The 23,334-nt window shown below is 43.7% G+C and overlaps 1 protein-coding gene across 9 annotated transcripts in view; it reads left to right on the top strand.

Moving 5' to 3' along the window:
* The window catches only part of ncanb (neurocan b), a 190,551-nt gene that overhangs the window by 143,182 nt on the left and 24,035 nt on the right, over positions 1–23,334 (top strand). For all 9 annotated transcript variants that reach the window (XM_061825960.1, XM_061825961.1, XM_061825958.1 and 6 more), the window contains 2 exons: positions 962–1,078; positions 20,643–20,756. In XM_061825960.1, coding sequence (XP_061681944.1) covers positions 962–1,078; positions 20,643–20,756 — 231 coding nt within the window. The remainder of the gene's footprint in view (positions 1–961; positions 1,079–20,642; positions 20,757–23,334) is intronic.

Here is a 23,334-nt window from a genome sequence, read left to right as displayed (position 1 = left end):
GGTGTGTGCTTCTACGTCATTGACTCTTCCAGACTGTCCGGGTCAAATGTGACTCATTTTGACACTGGAATGCAAAAAAAATAAATAAAAATAAAAATGTGAAATAACATTCCTTCACAGAACCCTTGGGCATTTCATCTAAAAAATAGTTTTAAATCAGAGATCATTATTGTGGAATTAACCATGTTTTTTTCTTTACATAAATACAAAAATGAAATTTGATGAAATATAAATCCGCCACGATAAGGTGACGGCTCGAAGAGGGGTGATTGATTCTTTAGATTCTACTTAATTATGTAACTGCTCTGTTTTTATAAAGTACTGTACAGTATTATAATATATAAGACCCTAATCCTAAAAAACACATGACAAAGATTTTTGTTGGTTTTGGGGAGGAAAGGCAGAACAGATTCAGGGCACTTCCATTCTTTTCAATGAGGAAAGATGGTTTGAGATACAAGTACTTGTGCTTTTATCACTTTCAGGTAACGGCATTTTATGCAAGATTGATGATGCATGTATTTATTTTATTTTATTTTTTTCGGGTGCAATCTCAGCAGTGTGAATCATCGCCTTTTCCTTGCAACATATTCAAAAATTGAAGTGCAGTAATTACGATGTCATCTTCCATCAAAAGTGCTCTTTACGAAGCGGAGCTCTGGATTTATCTCCATAAATGATGTTCATTACCTTGCCCGCACAGCATCAATGTGCTATAAAAAAATATGTACAGTATAAACGAACACGACGGTCGGCTCTTTTTCGCCGGCGTCGGCACATTTGCCAGACGCGGCCTGACTCCAGAGTTTGATGAGAATCCGTCGCGCCAAACGTGGCGGAGAGTCGGCGATTGACGAATTTTTAGCCTCATTTGACTTCGAAGTTTTGTCAACATTCCCGAGCGCGCTCATAATGCTTTTTCTCTGTCAAGGAATGAATTATGCACTCTGTCGGTCCGCAGTGGAAAACAACCCTTGCCAAACCAACCCGTGCCTGCACGGAGGGAGCTGCTTGCAGGAGGGCGACGGCTATAGCTGCTACTGCCCGCAGGGTTTCTCCGGGGAGAGCTGCGAAATCGGTGAGTCCGCGTCCTCCCGGTCGGGTCCTGGGTCAACAGATGGAGCCATAGGCGGGCATATGTTGGCAGCTGTACGCCATTGCGCACAGTGGCCCCGGGGGCTCATTTTTTTTTATAGGCCCGCAGCATATTCTAAAAATAAAGTTAAATATGACCCACATTAGAAGGTTAGGAAAGATTAGGGCCACAATCTAGTCGTGCATTCTGTAGCCCTTGTCCTCTGGGGGGGGGGGGTGATTATCACCATCATTACAGACAAACCATTTAAAAATGTGTACGCTTAGATTGAGATTAGATTTGGGATTATGGTAATGAACTGCCATGGTACGGCTCCGATGTTCTGATGGACCATTGGTGCAAGGTCACAAAGTGCAAAGACATACCTGTCAACTCGTACGGTTTAACCCTAGTTCGTACGGATTTTGTGGTGAATCTTACGTATACGGCCGTATATCACAAATCACCTGAAAATTCAGCATTTAGAGTTGGTGAAGAAAGTTACACATGAGTACAATTCTGAACACAGTAATGTCACTAAATAGATTTTGATAATCAGACACTAACTTCAGATATCATTATGGAGATCTACAATAAAAATCATTGAAAAACTTTGTGTGTTTTCCCTCCGTTATTTTGACATATAATTTGCTTCGGTATGTTATAAGGATTTTTTGCTCTCTATAAGGATTTTTTTGGTAGTTTATACAGGTTGGAGCTCCGAAAAATGGACAGGTATGCAAAGAACTCGACAATTTATTTTTAAGAGGGCACAGGCATGCAGTGCCGACGCGTAATGAAGCCTTAACAATGTGCTCGCCCCCTGGTGGCTGGCTGACCGGGTTGCGGGCACTGCAAGAGCCCGCAATTATAAAGAAATAACCGGTGATCATGCTTCATTAATCGTGGCTGTCAAAATCACGATCATGATTAAAATTGGATTAATTGAGCAGACCTATCTTACAAGTCTCATGTTTTCTTTGTGTTGAGATAGTTTCATTTGAAATGATCGTCATACGGCTCACCAAAGAGTGACTGAAAAAGCTGAAATGTGCAAGGCAGGCCAGTAGTTCGCAATACATTTAAATATCAGCACATTCGTGCACGCCAGTTGCTTGTCCTTATCCAAAACGATCTATCAATCCATCAATTTTTATCGCACTAGCCCTTTTTAGGGTCACGGGTGAGCTCAGGCCTATCGCAGTCCAGAAGGCCTTTGTTCAACTTTTGAGGTTGTAGCGATGACCTCGCATCAAATCAATTCTTATAATGAACCAAAATCAATAAAGTGGTCATCTTCGAAGACCGGTGGTGGTTATCCACATGTCACCAGGACCACAGCTGTGATCTCCATGTGCTCCGCTGCACGGGTCCGTGCCTGTGATCAAATATTCTCACCTCGCGGCGCCCCCAGAGAGCGGCTTCATCTCTCCGCTCAGCTGTGAGATGAGAGAACATGTCCGTCATTGTGCAGGCTTTCTGGTATACGAGCGTGTCGTGTGCACGCACGGGAGAGACTCGCAAGGACGAGGCGATCACGGGGGAGCTTGGAGCTCAGTGAGGGGTGGAGATGTTGATGAAAACGCTCAAGCGGCAGCGGCGGCGCACGCTGGATGTCGTGGATCAGGGGCGACGGGCGAATCGAGAGAGGAGGCAGGCACTTGTGGGCGCCGGCTGGCCAGAAATCAAAAGGGACTTTTCCAGCTCCCGCTGTGAGAGGAGAACAACGGAAGCGGGCAGTCGTCACGTCACGCTTGCTTAAAGGCAGGCAGGCTTGAGCCTTGTCCTTCTGTCCTCCCAATTTTCTGTCCTGGCTTACCAGGGAGCTGGAACCTATCCAATAAATTCTGAACTGGTCAACGGTTAATCACAGGGCGCACAATGACACCTATGGTCAGTTTAAACTCTTTAATAAATCTTACAACAACATAAGGACAGGGATAACATCACAACTCTACACATGAAGGCAGAAACTGAAGTCCAAACACAGAAGCTCACAAATGGGAAGAATCAACTTTGGCACCTATTTGGAACAATTATGAATGGTATTACTTTTGATGGTCAAATTTCAAGAGATGTTTGTGCTTGGAAGTCTGACGCAATACAACCTATAAAGTCAAACATCTATCTATCTATCTATCTATTTTCTTAGCCGCTTATCCTCACGACGGTCGTGGTGAGTGCCGGAGCCTATCCCAGCTGTCAACGGGCAGGAGGTCCGGTACACCCTGAAGTGGTTTTCAGCCAATCACAGGGCACATAGAGACAAACAGCCGCACTCACAATCACACCTTGGGGCAATTTGGAGTGACCAATGTTTTTGTGATGTGGGAGGGAACCGGAATGCCTGAAGAAAACCTAAGCAGGCACAAGGAGAACACTCAAACTCCACACAGGCGGGGCCGGGATTTGAACCCAGGTCCTCAGAACTGTGAGGCCAATGCTTTTCACCGTGCCGCCCCTATATATAAAACCGCACTCATCTACTGTCATTGGTCAAATCGGTGTCACGTGGTTTACGCCACTGTGTTGTTACCCCGCATCTACCTGTCCCCGCAAGGCATGAAGTTAACTGGTTTTGTATTTTTGTAGCTTCACCAGATACAAAAAAAATAATTTCAAAATAATACTTCTCCAAGATTTACAATCAATGGTGCAATACACATCCCCACACACGTGCAGAGAGAAGCTCACATTAATCGCAACGCAGCAAATCCTCAATGAAAGTATGTGTATGTGTATCTGTGTGCATGTGTGTGTGTAATTCATGTAGTTTGTCATACGGATTTGTCACGAGTTATTGACGCATCTCACCAGTGTTGATTGATCTCCCTCGGCGTTAGTGCGCGAGCACACCCTTACACTCGCATAATTCGCTCGTTGTGTCTGTGCATACATTATAGCTTATTGATGATGGAACCCGGGACTGTTGCACACCTTCGTGTTTGACCGTTAAACGTGCAGCTTGGAGTGTTGTACGCAGGAATGTTAAAAGTATTCTTTATAGTTGTTATAATATATTGTAATAATGTCTAGATGAATACTTCAAACATAAATACGTTCTAAAATACTGGAAGATCAGTTTAACCTTATTTTACAACACGACCTTTCCAACTAAATAGCTTACAGATGATTTTTTTTTTTTTTTTTTTGGTCCATAACTTCTACAAATGTGATGTTGTATTTCTATAAAGCTCTGGAAATGTTTCACAATCCAAATGATCGGTACTTTTTGTGACGTTTTGATTTGGTGCTGTCCAGTGAGATTTATGGCTTGGCTAGATGTTCACATGAGAGCTGGTTCACGTAAAGTTCTTCTACTTGCATACAAAAGGACTCGGGTGTACCTTACTGTATATTAAACCCACATTGATGAAAACATGGCCTCCTTCGTGGAGGTAGCTGAATATCCTTCCTATCTGGCATCCTGCGCATGTGCTCCATTTGGTTCTGTGCTCGACAGGAAGCAAACTGATTTGATTTCCTCCCTTCGCCGCTCTCTCTCTGGCTACTTTTTCAATCATGACGATTATGATCTGAGCTTCGTCCCCACTGCTGCTGCTTCATCATTTCACCACCTCCCTCTTGCTTCACCTTCCCCCCCGGCCTCTTTCATGATTCTCCCATTTGTCCTTTCACGCTAACTGTCCCGCATCCGTCTTTCGGGGCCTTCTCTTCGTCTTCTTCTCTCCACTTGTGATGCCCGTATCCTGCGTGTTGTTCTTCACCGCTTCTCTCCAACGCATCAACACATCTCATTTCCTGGCACAACTCCCTTCATTTCCACACATACAGACCTGGATTCTCTGTTTCGAAACATACCACCAAGATTAACTTTAACTGCAGCACGGTGGGGCAACTGGTGAGAGCATTGGCCTCACAGTTCTGAGGACCGGGGTTCAAATCCCAGCTCTGCCTGTGTGGAATTTGCATGTTCTCCCTGTGCCTGCGTGGGTTTTCTCCAGGCACTCCGGTTTCCTCCCACATCCCAAAAACATGCAACATTAAGTGGACACTCTTAATTCCCCCGAGGTGTGATTGTGACTGCAGCTGTTGTTCATCTCTATGTGTCCTCACAGTTCTGAGGTCCTGGGTTCAATCCCGGACCCGCCTGTGCGGCGTTTGCATCTTCTCCCTGTGGGTTTCCTCCCACATCCCAAAACATGCAACATTAATTGCACACTCTAAATGGCCCCAAGGTGTGATTGTGAGTATGTCTGTTTGTCTCCATGTGCCCTGCGATTGGCAGGAAACCAGTTCAGGGTGTACCCTGCCTCCTACCCGATGTTAGCTGGGATAGGCTCCAGCACTCAACGACCCTCGTGAGGATAAGCGGCTCAAGCAAATGGATGGTTGTACTGATACAAGAATTGCTCACGAAAAAAGTGGTTTGGAGAAAAAAAAATCATGATATTGTAAACAAAAAAATCACAGCTGAATATGCAAAAAAAAAAAAAAACGGAAGAAAGCAAAAATAAAGTTGTGATATGTTAAGACATAGCCCTATCCATGCTCAGCGAATAGTGAAAAATATTGAGTTACTGACACTGCCAACGTTTTTGCAATTCCCTATATTAATGGTGTGAACTATAAATAAACCAAAAAAGCCCCAAAAAGTTGTATATTTGATTTGAAAATCATCCTATGACATTACCCCTCAAAATAAATTGATATGATTTAAAAAGGAAAAGCACCGGATGTGTGTGTGTGTTTGCGTGCATGTGGGCGTGTGTGAGTGTGTGTATCGCCTATGGACTATGTAAAACTATAGATTGTCAACGAATAATTAGACTGCTGTTATTTTTTATTTGGGGATTTTTATTAGCCTCCCAGAAGAAGAAACAAACAAATTATGAAATCAGACTCTCCATAACAACCCAAGCTAAACTTAGCTCCTCCCCAACATACAAAGCGCTTATATCAGTTGAGAAGTAACCCTTCAACGTAATTTCTTGGCACAATTACTACTTTCCTATTAGCCAGGGCTTTGGTTGAGTTTGTGAATTTGTGGTATGCGATTTGTGAGATACGAGTGCTGGGAAGTGAACTCAGCTCACTTCATAATAGACTTCGGTTTGGCAGGTCGTACTTCTTCAAAAAAGAGGCTTCAGTGTGTTTACTGCCACTTCAAGTTTAGTTTACAATTAAAGAAAATGACATTTTTTGTTTTAAAACTAACACATTCATCCATTCCAAAGTCGCTTTGCTTAGCTTTTAAGAAACAGATATTTGAACATAAAAGGCGGAGCAACATATAAAGACCGGGAATACAACAATCCTCACAGGCATATATTCTTTATCCTTCACAACGAACACTTAATATTACCATTATTTACTGTGGAGTTTAGACCATCTCTGTTTGTTTTACTGCTGCTAGATTGCCAAGGCACATTTCATTTCTCTCCATTTTGTTTGATTACCATAATTACCGGTCTACAGAGCGCTCCTGGTTATAAGCCTCACCCAGTATATTTGTAAAGGAAATACCATTTGGTACATACATACGCCGCTGCTGTGTAAAAGCCGCAAGTGCTAGAGATATTTACAAAGACGGTACACAGAGCGTTTAATGCTAGCGCCGCGGCACTATTGTTAGCTTTATATATATATGTATATATATATATATATTACCGCTAACGTTAATATTTAGCGTTTATATCAATGCTAACGATAGCGCTGTGCTAACACTAGCGCTGCGCTACAGGGCTGGTTAAAAAAAAAAATAACATACCGGTAAAAATCACTGAGACACGGCAGTAACAGGGCCAGACCGATAAAAGTCACTTGCTCGGCACCTGTATTCCACCGGTCACACTCTTACCTTTTCCGCTCGAGTGCCCCCTTGTGTCCATTACAAACAAATGCACAAATTAGCCGCATCACCGCATAAACCGCAGGGTTGAAAGCTTGTGAAAAAAAGTCGCAGTTAATAGGCCGGAAATTACGGAATACCATTTATGTAATTTCTTTTTCCATAAATTGCAGCACTGTACTACAAAGTGCTATTTCCTCACCACACGTAAACATATTACAAACATTTTTGTTTTGGTTGGAATGTAAAACCAGTCTTAGTAAGGGCGAGAACACAATGACGCCGCTTCTTTGTTGAGGTTAATCAGTGTCACATTCAGAAAGCAACAACAACCAGGCTAATCTGTCGGCAAGCAATCCCGTTTATCACCGCACGTGTACTCAGTGTGGATAAAGCTGAGAGGTAAGGGGGACGCGCACATGGCAGAGGCCATCTTTGGCATGATTGATGAGCGGCACTTTGTCACAGTTTGTCGCCATCTGAGGAGGCCCTCAAGGAGCCCTTCTGATTGGCTGCCTCTTCCCACCCCCGCCTCCTCCTCCCCATGCCTCATTAATTCATCCAGGCTGCTGCACTCCTCAATCAGCATATGATTGAGTGCACCGGCAGCCAGACCCTCGCCAAAAAATCGACTCCGCCGGGACCACCTGAGCCCTTCGCTATCACTACACATGCAGGAAAAACACCCGCGTGTACGTGTGTTTGCGTGTGCGCGCTCGTGTGTGTGTTATCATCTCTGCTTGCAAATTAATGAGCTCACCGCTCTACTCCGTGTTGTCCTTTTAAATCGAAGTGTCAAGTAAAGGACGACGTCTGCTTCCAAGTTCCGGATTTGAATCTCGGCGACGGCCTTTGTGCGCGGCGCTTGCGTCATCTTCCCCAGGATAGCGTGCGCGGGTTTCTGAAAACGTTACAAAAACGTGCACGTGAGGTCCATTGAAGACTCGCGCCCAAAGTCAGCTGGGATAGGCTCCAGCTCACTTGCGCACCTCATGTGGACCCCAAGTTATTCTCAAATTGTATTACACGCTAATGGTGTGCAAAGGAGGGCGGCACGGTGGATCAGCTGGTAAAGCGTTGGCCTCACAGTCCTGAGGTCCCAGATTCAATCCCAGACCCGTCTGTGTGGAATTTGCATGTTCTCCCCGTGCCTGCGTGGGCTTTCTCCGGGCACTCCGGTTTTTTCCCACATCACAAAAACATTGGACAATCTAAATTGCCCCGAGGTGTGATTGTGAGTGCGGCTGTTTGCCTCTGTGTGCCCTGCGATTGGCTGTCAACCACTCCAGGCTGTACCCCACAGCTGGGATATGCCCCAGCACTCCCCGTGACCATCGTGAGGATAAGCAGCAAAGAAGATGGATGGATGGGTGGGGGGCACGGTGGGTCAGCTGGTAAAGCGTTGGCCACAAAGTCCTGAGGACCCGGGTTCAATCCCGGCCCCGCCTGTGTGGGTTTTCTCCAGGCACTCCGGTTTCCTCCCACATTCCAAAAACATGCTACATTAATTGCACACTCTAAATTGCCCATAGGTCTGTTTGCGAGTGCGGCTGTTTTGTCTCCATGTGCCCTGCAATTGGCTGACAACCAGTTCAGGCTGTACCCCACCTCCTGCCCGTTGACAGCTGGAATAGGCTCCAGCACTCCCCGCGACCCTTGTGAGGATAAGCGGCAAAGGAAAATGGATGGATGGATGGGATGGGATGGTTGTACTGAGAGAGCTAACTATCTTTTCAGATGGTACCTGGTGTAAAAAGTTTTAGAGTCACTAATGGGTGTGAATGGGAGTCTTTCTGTCTGAGATTCATTTTCAACCAATCCAGGGTCTTATTATTAACGACATGGCGGGGTAACTATATGCTATTTACTACTATATAGGAAATATGCCGTGTGTGTGTGTGTGTGTGTGTGTGTGTGTGTGTGTGTGTGTGTGTGTGTGTGTGTGTGTGTGTTTGCGTGCTCTCATTATCTAGGTTGCTGGGGGAAGCTGCAAACGACCCTTCTAAAAGCTTAGCACGTAGAAATTGACTCCAATTGATTCTCCTGTGAAAGCTCAAAAATGCATGGGTGTGGGGGTCTTATCTGCTGTCCACAAGGGGTCTCACACACAAGCGCCCACACGTATGCACAGATACACACGCATGCAGACAAGTATGAATATGGAGAGCAAATGATGGACAAATTTCAGAAAACGTTGGGCTTAGTTCAGTGAGAAGGGATGGATTTTGGAGTAGGGTTGGCTTTTTCTTTTGCTTTTTGTGCCTTTTTTTTATTAGCAACACCATAATCGGAGGAGTCACATCTCGAAGGGGCGTTTTTGACACAATCGTGTAATTCTCTGATTTGTTTATGAAATTCTCCATCCGTCCATTCGTTTTCTGTCGTGCTCGGCCTTAATTTACACAAGATGCAGGTGCAGTGGTACACCCCGGACTGGTCGCCAGACAGTCACATGGCTTACGTAGACAACCAGTAATTCACACTTATGGATAATTTATACCTTGCATGACATTTAATGGGAAATATGTAGCATAATAGGCGGCACAGTGGATCAGCTTGAAAGTGTCGGCCTCACAGTTCTGAGGTCCCAGGTTCGATCCCAAACCCACTTGTGTGGAGTTTCCATGTTCTCCCCGTGCCTGCGTGGGTTTTCTCCGGGCACTCCGGTTTCCTCCCACATCCCAAAACATGCAACATAAATGGGACGCTCCTGCCTGTTGACAGCTGGGATAGGCTCCAGCACTCCCCGTGACCCTTGTGAGGATAAGCAGCTCAAGAAAATCGATGGATGGATGGATATGTAGCATAATTTTAAGTATGTATGTATATATATGTACATCTGGTAGTAATGTACATTTACTACAAAATGTTTTTCAGAGTGCAAATTCCTGCCTAATTTCTACATTTTTTTTAATGTAAAATTGTTTTTAGAGATGAATTTTAGGGTTTTGTTTGCTGTAAGCTATTATTATAATCCTACATATATGCTCGTATATATATATATATATATATATATATGTGTGTGTGTGTCACTCTGTAATGCATTTCTGCGTTTCACCGATTGAAGTGTATCCCTACAGATGACTTCAGATGTTTTTTTTTAGCTCCAGAAATAGATCCGAGGAGCCGACATCATGGTGGTCTCCGCCGCCATTAATTGATTGTGATGCGGCGAGGGCCGGCGAAACCGTTAGCTCCTAAAGTACGTCAAGAATCGTGACAGGTGGCCTGTCGCTCAACCCTCAAGGGAAGCGTTCCACTTCAAGTCATCGTAAGGGGGGCATTTTACTTTTAAGTCTACAAGCGTCTTCAGAGAAGAAGATGGCGGAAGCGGCGCAGTAAACAGCGCACACCCAAAAATGTGATGGAGAGCAAGGGGATAAAAATAGATATGAAAACTATCCTTGAAAGCTGTGGATGATCACACTCGTCCGCGGTGCATCGGTGTGATAAAGTTTTCAATGAGTTGGGGATGGTCGGCGGGTGGGGGAGGGGCCTTCAAAGACGCCCAGGAGCCCTCAAAGGTGAGCGCGGGATGGCTGGATGGAGGCAGATAAGGTTGCCATTTAGAGGGGAAAGTGCAAAAGAATAGAGAGAGAGACTGTAGAGAAGGAATGATGCCATGAGAAGACGTGAGAGGAAAAATATGGAAGTTCAAAGTCAACAAACAGCAACCATCCATCCTTTTTCTGAGATGCTTATCCACAAAAGGCTTGAAGTCAGCTATAGAATCAGCCCACCAGACTGACAGATGTGTAATTCAGCCACTCGGTGAAAAACAGTCAAATCTGTATGGATGCTCACTTTTCTATATCAATTAGCCACTCGCCTTGTCGCAACGCGCTAGTTCCGCTCTGGTACGAGGCCTGGCAGAAGGTGCAGGTTTTTTTCCCTTTCAAAGCCATTCCATTGCCAATTTACTTCTTTTTTTTTCCCCAGCATCACCCAGTTTCTGTTAACCTTCAAATTGGTCAGATGGTTTTTCTATAAAATGTCTTGGTGAACTTCATTTTTGAGTTGATGATTGTAATCCTTGAGGGAGCGAAGCCACCCCAAAACAATTATGCTGAATCCAGGTGAGGCAACTGAGAACTCATTCTCGTTTTCAATGCCAACCTCGCTGTAGATAGCCTTTGAGATTGTGAGTTTTAATATATACAGGTAAAAATATATTTATTCTATTTTCTTGAGATGACATACATAAATACATTTTGAAATAGAAGCTTGGAGATGATCAAAGATGTAATTTATCAGCTGGAAAATCCAATCGTGATATGAGCCTAAATCCTTCCCATTTTATCACAAATTTAACAAAAATCACATCTCGAAGGGTTCTAAATTTATTAATATATCTGTTTTTCAAAAAGATAAGTTTTTTTTTTAAAATGTCTTGGCATTCATGCGACATTTAACTTCATGTTCATTCAACTTTTTCCAATTTGGAGAATATCCACCTTTTATTTCTCATGCTGTGATGTAAAGTCCTATTTAACTTGTTCAATAAATAAATGTAAACATAAACTACTTCAAGGAAACATCTAAGTCAGTTTTTAAATACAGATGTGTAAAGTATTTGGAATCTGTAATTGTATTTGCATGAAAAAAAAAAACAAAAAAAAAAAACAATCCAGCGTGCTCCTTGTCCACCAAGTGCAGCTCACCGGGAAAACGTAAAGGTCAGTTTTATGGGCAGGGTGGCGGCAGATCACCGCCACGCTCGATCAGTGATCCGAAGTTTTGGTTTTTCAATGAATTTGAATCCACTTACAGTATTACCTACAGAGGTCTGTCAACCAATCAGAATTTCTCAGGGAAGGTTCTGCAAAGGTGGGAAAGCCTCGATGGAATAATTTCAAGGCTTTTAGCGATATGCTTGTGACCCTTTTCCACTTTGTGCAAGTTTGAAACTTTTAGTGTCGGTATTTTGAATGCTCTTCTGTGATTGATAGTCCACATCAGGATAAGAACCTCAAAACAAGGTTAGGGTTATTTTATTGGGAGGCTTTAACCAACACCCCTGGGCTCGTCAAATTGATTGGATTCTAGGTTGGCTGATTTCAAATAATTTTTGAAGAAGTCTTTCGCCCAGAGCGATGACTTCAAATACTTGGGGTCAACAATACAGAGCAATGGAGAGTGTGGTAAGGAAGTGGAGAAACGGGTCCAAGCGGGTTGGAACAGCTGGCGGAAGGTGTCTGATGTTCTATGCGACAGAAAAGTCTCTGCTAGGATGAAGGGAAAAGTTTATAAAACAGTGGTGAAGCTGGCCATGACGTCCGAATTCGAGACGGTGGCACTGAAGAAACAACAGGAAGTAGAACTGGAGGTGACAGAAATGAAGATGCTGAGGTTCTCGCTTGGTGTGAGCAGGTTGGATAGGATTAAGAATAAGGTCATTACAGGGACAGCCAGAGTTGGACGTTTTGGAGACAATGTTACAGAGAGAGCAGACTTCGATGGTTTGGACATCTCAAGAGGCGAGAGAGTGAGTATATTGGTGGAAGAGTGCTGAGGATAGAGCTGCCAGGCAAACAAGGGATGTTGTGAGGGAGGACATGAGGACAGTGGGTGTTAGAGAAGAAGATGCACGAGACATGCTTAGATGGAAAAAGATGACACGCTGTGGCGACCCCTAACGGGACAAGCCGAAAAGAAAAGAAGAAGAATTAGCCGAGAGCTTCATTGTGAAAAGATCCCTTTTCTTTGTGTGTGTGTGGTATTAATTTAAAAACAAAAAAATGATCTATTGTTGTGTCTTAGATGAGAGTCAGATCACATTTTATGACCAATTTATGATGAAATTGAGGAAATTTCAAACTATTCATTTACTTTTTCTCGCAACTGTTAATAGTCGGTGAAATTGCTCGATAGTTACGACGTGTTCCACGACATACAGCTGCAAAATCTTGTAGTAACCATGATAATAGAGCTCGGGTTTGATAAGTGAGATGCATCTATGTCCCAGCGGATCATCATTGGCCCTCAAGCAATCTCATTGGGATTTTGGGATTGGGAATAGCAGTCAGGAGACATCCTGTTCCTCCCACTTCATCTTTGAAGGCTTGAGACATTTGCTTCTATTTTCGCCAGAGCATCAAAGATTCTTTTTTTTTTTTTTTTCCTCACACTGATATTGCGATATTGCGATGTGCTCTCACGAGAGCGCCCCATAGCCCTTTGCTGCTTCCTTGTCCTCTTCTTCTTGGTCCATCCTCATCCTTTGTTATCCATCTGCACCCAGACAGCTGGAGGCACAGGGCGCTAGACGCAAACAAACACACATGCACACACTGCCTAAATTCAAAAGTAATCTTGGAACACAATGGATTGCCACCGCAAAATTCAATGTCCAAAAAAATATTTTCTCATATGAGAAACCACCCCTGGTTAAGGAAGTCATGAAAATTAGACAGCGGTAATCATGAAATGGGTTTGGGTCATATAAAAAGATAAATTGAACTATGTGGAATTAGCGCTGGACACATTGACGTTTTCCTGACTGTACTTGGGAAGTGATTGTTTCGCGTAGCCCACTTTGATCAGCACTCCATCCATCCATTTTCCTGGCCACTTATCCTCACAAGGGTTGTAGGGACTGCTGGAGTCTATCCCAGCTGTCAACGGGCAGGAGGCGGGCTGCACCCTGAACTGGTTGCCCGCCAATCGCAGGGCACATCGAGACAAACAGCCGCACTCACAATCACACCTAGGGGCAATTTAGAGTGTCCAATTAATTTTGCATGTTTTTGGGATGTGGGAGGAACCCGGAGGGCCCTGAGAAAACCCTGTGGGAAAACATGCAAACAAACAGGCACGGCCGGTATCGAACTGTGTCCTCAGAACTGTGAGGCAAACGCTTTCCGGCTGAGCCACCGTGCCGCCTGAAAAACACTCCTAAATAAGAAATGAAGAGCTCAATTTTCCATATGATATCACATTTAAAGCAGAAACAAATGTCTGGTATCCAAATCCATTTTTGCAGACTGGACTTCGTAAAAACGATGAAGTTGGCTGGCTGTGACAAGAACAAACGACACTAAATACATAATCAACACAATTATGATGCATTTTCACACAGAAAGGGACCATAATGAGCTGCTATTAAAATGTATTCCTTTGTCCTTTTCAGCAGACATGTGCCCTGCCTAAATGTCTGCATTTTCCTCATTAATGTCTGTCTTTATCTCCTTTTTCACTCACTCCTTTAATGCTCCTCATCCTAATGATGTGGCTTCTTCTTCTTTTTTTTGCCCCCTTTGCAACGGCTATTCGCTATTTGCCGAAGCACTTACGCCCGGGACAGAAATAGATCCCTATTAGAAGTGCCCTTCAAAAACTCGAGACTCTACTCAGAAGTTTCTTTGAGCTGCTCCTTTTCTTTTACCAGGCATTCTGAGTATCAGATTTTTACATTTGAATGTTCACTTTTTTTTTTTTTTTTTTTTTTGTCCAATGTGATGTCAACCTGACATGTTCCCTCTTTTAAAATTGCTGGTGAATTGTCGAACGTTAAGTGCTTGTCAACGTCGGTAATGGTGATTTGCCGCCCGTTTCCGGCCAATCAATTGTCTTAAATGTGGGGGTTGAACCTTTGAAGACGTCTCTTCATTTAAATGGGACAAATTAGCGCCTAGGCGTCCTGCTGGGCAAGTGGTTAGCACATCTGCCTCACAGTTCTGAAGGTCTGTGTTTGAATATGTGGCGTTTGCATGTTGTCTCTGTGCTCGTGTGGGTTTTCTCCAGGTAATCTGTTTTTCACCAAAGGTGTGAATTACAAGGTGACTGAGCCTCTTGACCAAAAGTCAGCTGGAATAGACACTAATGAGGATAAGTGTATTGGACAGCAAATGAATGCTGGAAGCATTACATTATCAAGGCACTGAATTACACTTGGCAGCACAGTGGAGCAGCTGGTTAAAGCGTTGGCCTCACAATTCTGAGGTCACGGGTTCAATCCCGGACCCGCCTGTGTGGAGTTTGCATGTTCTCCCAGTGCGTGGGTGGGTTCCCTCTTGGTACTCTGGTTTCCTCCCACATCCCAAAAACATGCAACATTAATTGGTCACTCTAAATTGCCCCGAGGTATGATTGTGAGTGCAGCTGTTTGTCTCCTGTGATTAGGTTGCAACCAGTTCAGGGTGTACCCTGCCTTCTGACCTTTGACAGCTGCGATTGGCTACAGCACTCCTCACGACCCTCGTGAGGATAAGCGGGAAAGACAATGAATGGATGGATGAATTACACTTGTCAATTAGTGTGTGGATCTGTGGATGTGCCGCATGCAGCAGACGGAAGTCCAAATAGAAGTCAAAAACTGTATCCTGGGTAGATTACCAGCTAATGGGTCACTACTCACCCATTAGCTGATTAGAGTCAACCGGCTTTTGTTACCGTGACGATATGGCAAGATAGTGCATTGTGACTAGCCGCGAGGCTACTTCTTTTGAAAAAGCCCAGAGTAATAATTTAACCTACCATGCATGTTTTTGGAATGTTGGAGGAAACCAAAGTACCAAGAGAAAAACCACATAGGCATGGAGACAACATGCAAACTCCACGCAGACGAGGCCAGAATTGAACCAAGGTCCTTTGAAGTGCGAGGCAGATGTGCTAACCAGTCGCTCACTGTGCTACCAATTTCATTATATTGCCAAATTAATTCCATGTAATGGCAGCGTGAAGGATATTCCAAATTAAGCATCGAAGCGCCTATTTACTCCAGTTTACGCAGTGTCCCCAAACACACCTTACCTTCTCACGGAGCTGCGACGTGCCGGCCGTGAATTACATTCAGTCGGTTGCCAAATGCAGCATTTAGGCGCCGACACATGAGACTTGTACATAGAGTATTCAGATTTGTGTTTTTTCCCAGACGTCCCTAAGAAAAAGTCGGACCCTTGAATGAAAATAAACTTTCATTCCAAAACTGTTCTTTTACGTGAGGATGAGCGCATTCTCAACTACGTTCATCAAGCAGAAATGAATTATTTAGCTCACGTTTGCGCAAAATATGAACAAATTCAGTCACTGAACTCATTCAGGTATGACATCGTCCATGCATCCATCTATCTCTACCACTCTAGGTATCTGCTCTCTCTGGCTACCTACTTTAGCTAGCTAGCTACCCGTGCATCTATCGGTATCTCAGATTTTCAGATGTAGGCAAATTAGTTTTACTCCAACGTGATGCGTGGGCAGCCTCTCCAGGGACTTTGCAATTAAAAAAAGTCAAATGGAGTTTTGAGCATGGCGTTATATAATGTGTTTTCATTGGGTGGTTAGCCAGACCATGAAAGGGTTTTTTAAGGACATTGACAATAGGTTCAGAGAGGCAGCCGCTGCTAACATTTTCTAGATGATTTTCTACTAAATTCACTTGTCGAATAATATGTTCAGTCATAAAATTATGAAACATGAAGACCATTATTTGACTGCAGGTGAGGGCATTCAGCAGGCATTTTTGTCGGTGACACGGAAATGGCCGCAATTTTCTCTTGATATGATGTTTTGACGTTTAAAATGGCCACAAACACCTTTAAAGAATGGATCTCTTCTTACTCAAATTGTGAAAACTGTCGCCATTTTTCTGCCAAAGCTGACAACAAATTAGATTTTGTTGAGGTGAATATTAATGGCGATGGAATGGGACTTTTGTTCAACAGCCGGAGCTTGTTTGTATGTATACTTCAGTTGTATTTTGAAAAACAAATGCTATTACTGCCAAAAAACAAAAAAAAAGTACTTTGATGCAGAGCAGTATTCGGCCAAAGAATCGATTGCTTGTCTTGAACGTTTACTGCGCTTGCACCTGGAGCGTGAAAGTGCTGGCGAAAGCCACCAGGAGCCACAGCCATGAAATTGCTGATTAAGGTCGAGGTCTCACTTATGAAGGCGACAGGAAAGCGCCATTTACCTTTTTATTTGTATGCCCTCTTTTTCACTAGCTTGTTGGCTGCGGGCAAAGCTAGTATGCATCGCTCTTCTGCTGGTTTGGTGGTAGGACCCCAAGAGCCCTAGTCTTCATTTTTCGAATCTGAGCAATGCAATTTGTTACATTTGTAAAAACTACCTTGTTTCAATTTATAGGTCATGTGTCATGAAATGGATGATTTGAGTATGTTATTATTGAAAAAACAGCAGCCGGTATGGACCCATCAGTTTTTTTTACCACAAAACATAATTTTGACGTATGTGGCATTTTGTAACTCCCGCCATGAAAATCCTCTCGAGGGATTTGTTTTCGACAAGAAGCAGAAAGTGACGTTGGAGGCAGCTCAAGCGGACTCGTTTGTTTCTATTAGTTTTACCTGCGGGAAGATAGCTCGTTGTTCCTTCGTGTTAGCCAAAATGCAGGCTCATTGCATTGCTGGAAATTGCTCGAACACTCGCTAGGATGGAGTTACCCTTCATAAGTTTCCAAGAGATCCGGTTCATCATGAAAAATGGATTGCGCGGGTGCAATGGACGAGAGCTTCGTGGGTTCCAAATGACAGGTAGGTGTGTATACAGCGACTAAAAAAATAATAGTTTGGGGCGGACCACATAAGATACGTGTGACAGGGGTGCTAAATGTGTCGATGTGCGTGTCGGCTCGCCGGCGAAGGCTGCCGCGTCGTGCCTCGCGGACGAGCACGGCCTAGGCCGGGCTGGCTCATAAATACTGTCTTGGATTTTGTCGCCGCCACGTCCGCCGGTCACTGCTGCGCCCACTGATCACGGCTTCGACGGGGGTGGCTCATTTTCGGCTCCGAGGTGGCTTATCACGGCGCCGAGCTGGCCGCTTTAAGGCGCTGTCGTCGCACGCAGCTGAGTGCGCCATTGCCGGCAGTGTTGTTCATAGTCGCCGCCGTTCGCGGCGTTGTTCATAGCCGCCGCCGTCCGCAATGACCAACACCGCCGATGGCAGCGGCGATAAACAATGCCACCGACAATGGCACACTCAACTGCAAGTGACGACAACGCCGTAAAGCGGCCAGGCTCGGCGTCGCAATGAGCCATCCAAGCTCAGGACCACGATGAACCACCTCGGTGCCACCCCACATCGTGATCGACTCGTAACACCCGGGCTGGGGTCTTGTCATCGCTCACGGCTGAGCACGCTACATACTGTCTTACTGTCGGGGAGGGGTTTTGTCCACAGTGTGTTTTCAATGGCGAATGTCCGGGGTGACGTCACAGACAGTAAATGCAGCCAATATGGCGACCACTTGGATGTAGAATGACACTTCCGCAACTTTGTGCATGGATGACGCGCTCTCCGCTCATATTTATTTTTTCGTATGGACATTGAAGTGAATAACATTATGTTATTTTCATTTCAATACCTATTTTAGAATGTTTATAGGGATGACACTTGACCTTTATGGTGTGTTGAGGAACAAATGGCCTCAAGGACGGTGTTGGCATTTATTTGTCTGCTTGCTAAATGATAAAATGTATCAAGAACTGAAAAATGAAGCTGAATGGTCCTCAAATATTACTCATCAATTTTACCTCATCAGACTGTGATAGGGGCTCCAACAAAAACAATCATTCTCAAAAGCCTTGCTAATCTATCGTTATTTTTAGCTTCATATTTTTCTTTCCACCCCGTCAACTTACGGCGGCTTAAGTCATGCAGTACGGGTGGTCTGTGCATCTTATTATGCCGACAGATTGCCGTAATTGCTTTATGACAGGCCCGTCTGGCCTACTCCTGTTGTGTATTTAGTTTTGAGAAGGGGAAGACGGAAGAGAGAGAGAAATGGCAAAGGACGACAGCAGCAACAAAATAATATCTAGCCCGAAAGGAGACAGACTGAGACGAGAGACGATAAACCGGCAAGAACAAAAGACGGCACTCAGACACGCTTTCTCCCCGCACCAATACCCACACACAAACTAATAATAATAATTAGTGAAAACCAATAATGTATAGTTAAAAACTTGACAGAACAGCAATGAGGAAGAATTAAAAGGAATTCAATAGAACAAAAAACAATGACTAAGATGATGCACGCCAATGGGGTGGATGGTAGATAATAGCCTGATAATACCACAGTAATGTGTTACAATTAGTGCAAATATAAGGGTATAAATAAAAATATTTCACTGCTCTCGTGTGTCTGTCTTCGCTCCTCACAACCAACCTTGAGTGTATCTACGGCAGTGACAGTAAGCAGCATGTCTGTCTCCCACTGCCTCTGCATCCAATCCATCCTTTGATATCTGTCGTCTCTCCAGAAATGACGCCGTCACGGCGCTTTAGCCAAACACACTCGCGCAAAGCTGCCCTAATCTCAGCCAGGCACGTGCCAACTTCCCAGAATCCACGGCGTCTTCGCTGGTGTTTTTTTTGGGGAGCGCTCTTTTACCTCCTCCCACCCCCCTTCTCTCTTCCTGTGACCTCTTGCCAAAGTCATGGGGGAAGAAGGGGAGGGTCGTTCTGTTTCTGCACTTTTAATGATTTTTGCCTGCGGGCCTCAGCTCAGCCAAAGAGATACTCCGAACACCCACCCTCCCCCCAACAAAACCACAACTCTTAACACCTGCTTCTCCCGAGTGTGTGTGTGTGTGTGTGTGTGTGTGTGTGTGTGTGGTGTGTGTGTGTGTGTGTGTGTTGTGTGTGTGTGTGTGTGTGTGTGTGTGTGTGTGTGTGGGTGAATCATTTTGGCACACCGTGAAGTCTGTGAGATTTATTTTTTGTATCTATTTTTATGCTGGGAATGCCCCTTGGCAGTGGTGCAAGTTTGAGTTCAACCAGAACTTCTGGCTTGAGAAAATAAGATAAATAATAATAAAATCTTGATGGGAAATGAGCTAAAACAAAAAATAAAATGTCAATGTAAATAATACATTTTTAAATGGTGGTGCCTTTGCTTACATGTTCAACAATGATAGCACAATGTTCATGTTCATAACACAAAACATATTTATCTCAAATCATCTTTCCCCATTGAAATGAATGGCATTGCTGTTAATTGGTTCCAGCCCTACATTGTGCTCCTTTTGGTGTAAACACTTTGGCCACCAGTTGGCAGTATAATACGGACATAGAGACAGACTAAGAAGAGTTTCAGGATTACTTCTGTGCGTTGCAGTAATATGGGGTATTTTTCACGTATGATCAAAAAAAGTCTGATTGTTTTGTCTGTCTACGTGTTGCTTCACCATTTGTCTTCGAAAAGCCATTGCTGGAAGTGTTTCAAAACCGTGACATTTATTTGATTTGTTAGCATCTATTTGCCATTTTTCTTTGTGCATTACCATTAAGACAGCAGCGATTCCTAAGACAAAGTTGCAAGGTGCTTTTTAAATACAGCTCAGTACATGTGTAATTTTCTTTGTTTAATGTTTAGCTTGTCAGTGAATTGTCAGTAGTGCAAAGCAATTGTCAATTACAATGGTACCATTATGATTTTTATGATCCAATTTGGAGTGTTTTGTTTTTGTCTTTGGATTTTTCTGTACTATACCGCCACAGAATGTAGCCAGCTTCATCTTCACATTGTGTACTGTCTTCCTTTTGCTCTTGCAATTATCATGACGCGCTTCAGTGCATTCCTGATGACGTGTAATCAATTGACTTTAATTAGAAGTAGTTTTTTCAGGACGGTCTCGCTAATCTTTCGCTCACTTTATCTCAAGGTTTGCTTGTTTTTAACTCTGTTAGGCAGGGTCATTTCAAAAGTCACTGGCGGGATTGTGCTGGTGCGTTAGTATGCGCGTTGTTACTTCACCTTAAATTGACCTCCTCTCTCACTGTTTGTCCTCCAGACATCGATGACTGCCAGTCGAACCCTTGCCGCAACGGAGGAACTTGCATCGACGAGATCAACTCCTTTGTGTGCCTGTGTCTGCCCAGCTACAGTGGCGCCACGTGCGAGAAAGGTAACAACGGCAACAGAGAATTACCGTTAACTGTTGTCGCCCCTCAGTATATATTTTCTGGAGTGCAAATTTTAAGTCGATGGGCCAAAAAGCATGAAATGTGACCTCAGAGGGATTTGAATCCTCAATCTCTGATTTGAAGTCAGATGAGATGGCCATCAAAACAATTGCCATGGCATACCTGAGGCGGTGGGAGGCTGTCCGTTGTGATGGGAAGCATTATATTACTCCATATTGCACATTCGCCACATACAAGTACGTATAACTTCTAAATCTGTCATGTGTTTAATTGCCCGCTGTGGCATACCCGTTTTTAACAACACCTATTGTTGAACGTGTGTGTTATCTCTCACCTACGCACAAGAGCGCAGCGTGAAGTGTACATGTGACTCTTTTGCATGTTTTGGAATGACACATGGATCAGCAGACTATTTGTTGACAGAAAACTAATATTATCAAATATTTATTCAGGAGTTTACGTGTCCCAACGTCCCCCTGCCCCCCCATGCTAACGCCGACTCCGGAGTTAGCACACTCTACTGTCCACCTAATCACTTTGCAAATGTCCTTCTAACTACATTTGGACCTGTCCCAAATACTGGAAAAAAAATAGTTAAAGCTGATCCACCAGCGACTCCCTTTTGGAACTGTCAAATTGTTCCAAACAAAGCAGCATAATGGAACAATAATCCATCCTCTGCACTTCCTGTGAGAGCAGACTGTTAATGCGTGAGCAGCAAATAAGGGCGTGTTAAAAAAGGATTTGTCTCTCATTAATCCTGAGGTGTGGAATCCTTCTAATGTCCCTTTCAATTCTGCACCTCCTCGCCTAATCTCTGTTACATTGTAACCCGTTATTCTATATTTTCCACATTTTAGGTCTTAATATTTCCTTTTAACTGTATCTCGAAGCGAGCATGCTAATGCGTCGGTGAGGTTGGCAGTGAAGCCATCAAGTTTTCCATCACACCGACTTAATAATGTGGGAATTATACGGCGTGGGGTGATCTCCCCCAACACGATAATCCTGTGTGACAGCGTACTGTAAAAGTCTTAAATGCATTCCATTCTGCCAAATAAAAACATGTCTAAAATATCTTAAAATTCCATTTGATGTAAGTGGATTTGTGGTTTGTTTTACTGTATTGAAGTGGTCGCCTACACCTCGCAAGTGTTGAGTATTAGGCTGTATTTACAATACGAGACCCAATTCCCCTCCAAAAACTGGTGTATCCTAATTTTTTTTTTTTTTCAAGGCTCACTGGGCGTGTTTGCCAATTTGGAAGAAGCAAGCTGGGCATTCAAGTGCAATGATGGTTTGTCATTCGACTTGCTCCCAATGGATCGGTTTCCAATGACGTCGCCACAGTACTTAGACCAATCGGATAAATTAACGATAGAAAAAAACGTCACGCTTCACCTTTCACCTGTGTTCTCTGACCTCTTTGACACACAAGAGGACGTAATTGGAAACCTATCCATTCAGGTAAAATTTTGTGGGAGGAGGTCAGTTTAAATCTATGCATCCCGAGACCACATCTAAGTTTGGCACAGTCTGTAAACCACAGGTCGCTGATCGAGAGAGATTCTGAGCTCCCTGTACACGTTTGGTGGATGTTAGATGTATTCCATTCATAAATATGGGAAGAGCAGTCATCAAGCTGTCTGAAGAAATCAATTAAATGAACATTATCATTATTGTATCTCTGAAATCATCCCACTGCTGCAGCCGCAATCCAAGTTGCAGATAAATATGAGGTCTGCTACATATTTAAGTCATCAGCTCATTCTGTATTTAATATGAGTGCCTGCTCACATTCTGTTTTCACACCAGCCAAGAGCAGTGAGAATATTCCACTAAAACAGGGGTGCCCAGACTTTTTTTACCCCAAGATCCACTTCTCAAGCATCCAGCCTCTGCGATTGATGGGGGGCGTTTTTTTTTTTTTGTTTGTTTGTTTGGTTTTTATATATATATATATATTGAGGATTCTTTTGTGTGGCTAGGATAACCGCATGAGCCAATATTACACAACATAATTAACTTTAAACATTTTTTGTAACTATCTGAGTTCACATTGATGATCACTAAACACCATGCGAATGAAAATGCACCCCTGGCCTGTGTCACTCACGTCACTGGATTCGTCCAACTGCAATGAAAAACACAATCTCCGATGTCCTTCCACACACACATCATAACAACTGCAGAGATGTTATTGAAGATATTTCCGCCTTATTTTTTAAAAGATCGTCTTGGAAGGACTTTTTGTTATTAACGATGATGTGATGAACCCGGAAATTATGCTTTTTACTGTTGAACTATATTGTGTGAAAAGTGACTGCTGTGCGGCCAATTGGGATTTTAGTTCGTTCACGTTTCTCATTCTCAGCTTGCTTTTCGGTGGAATGTCGGGGTAGTATTTTCCAATAACAGTTCGAAAATGTTGCGACACATTTCACTACACTGGCAGATGAGGCAAACGCACTTCGAAAATCACATTGTGGAAAAGTTGTCCGCCTCCCATTCCGTATGAAAGTGATAAATTTTTGACTTCTTCTTTGCTCCAGCATCCAT

The sequence above is a fragment of the Syngnathoides biaculeatus genome, chromosome 7 (genome assembly GCF_019802595.1).
Source record: "Syngnathoides biaculeatus isolate LvHL_M chromosome 7, ASM1980259v1, whole genome shotgun sequence".
In the NCBI taxonomy this organism is placed as follows: domain Eukaryota; kingdom Metazoa; phylum Chordata; class Actinopteri; order Syngnathiformes; family Syngnathidae; genus Syngnathoides; species Syngnathoides biaculeatus.
The sequence above is the reverse complement of the archived record's forward strand: the minus strand, read 5'-3'. Positions and strand labels throughout refer to the sequence as shown.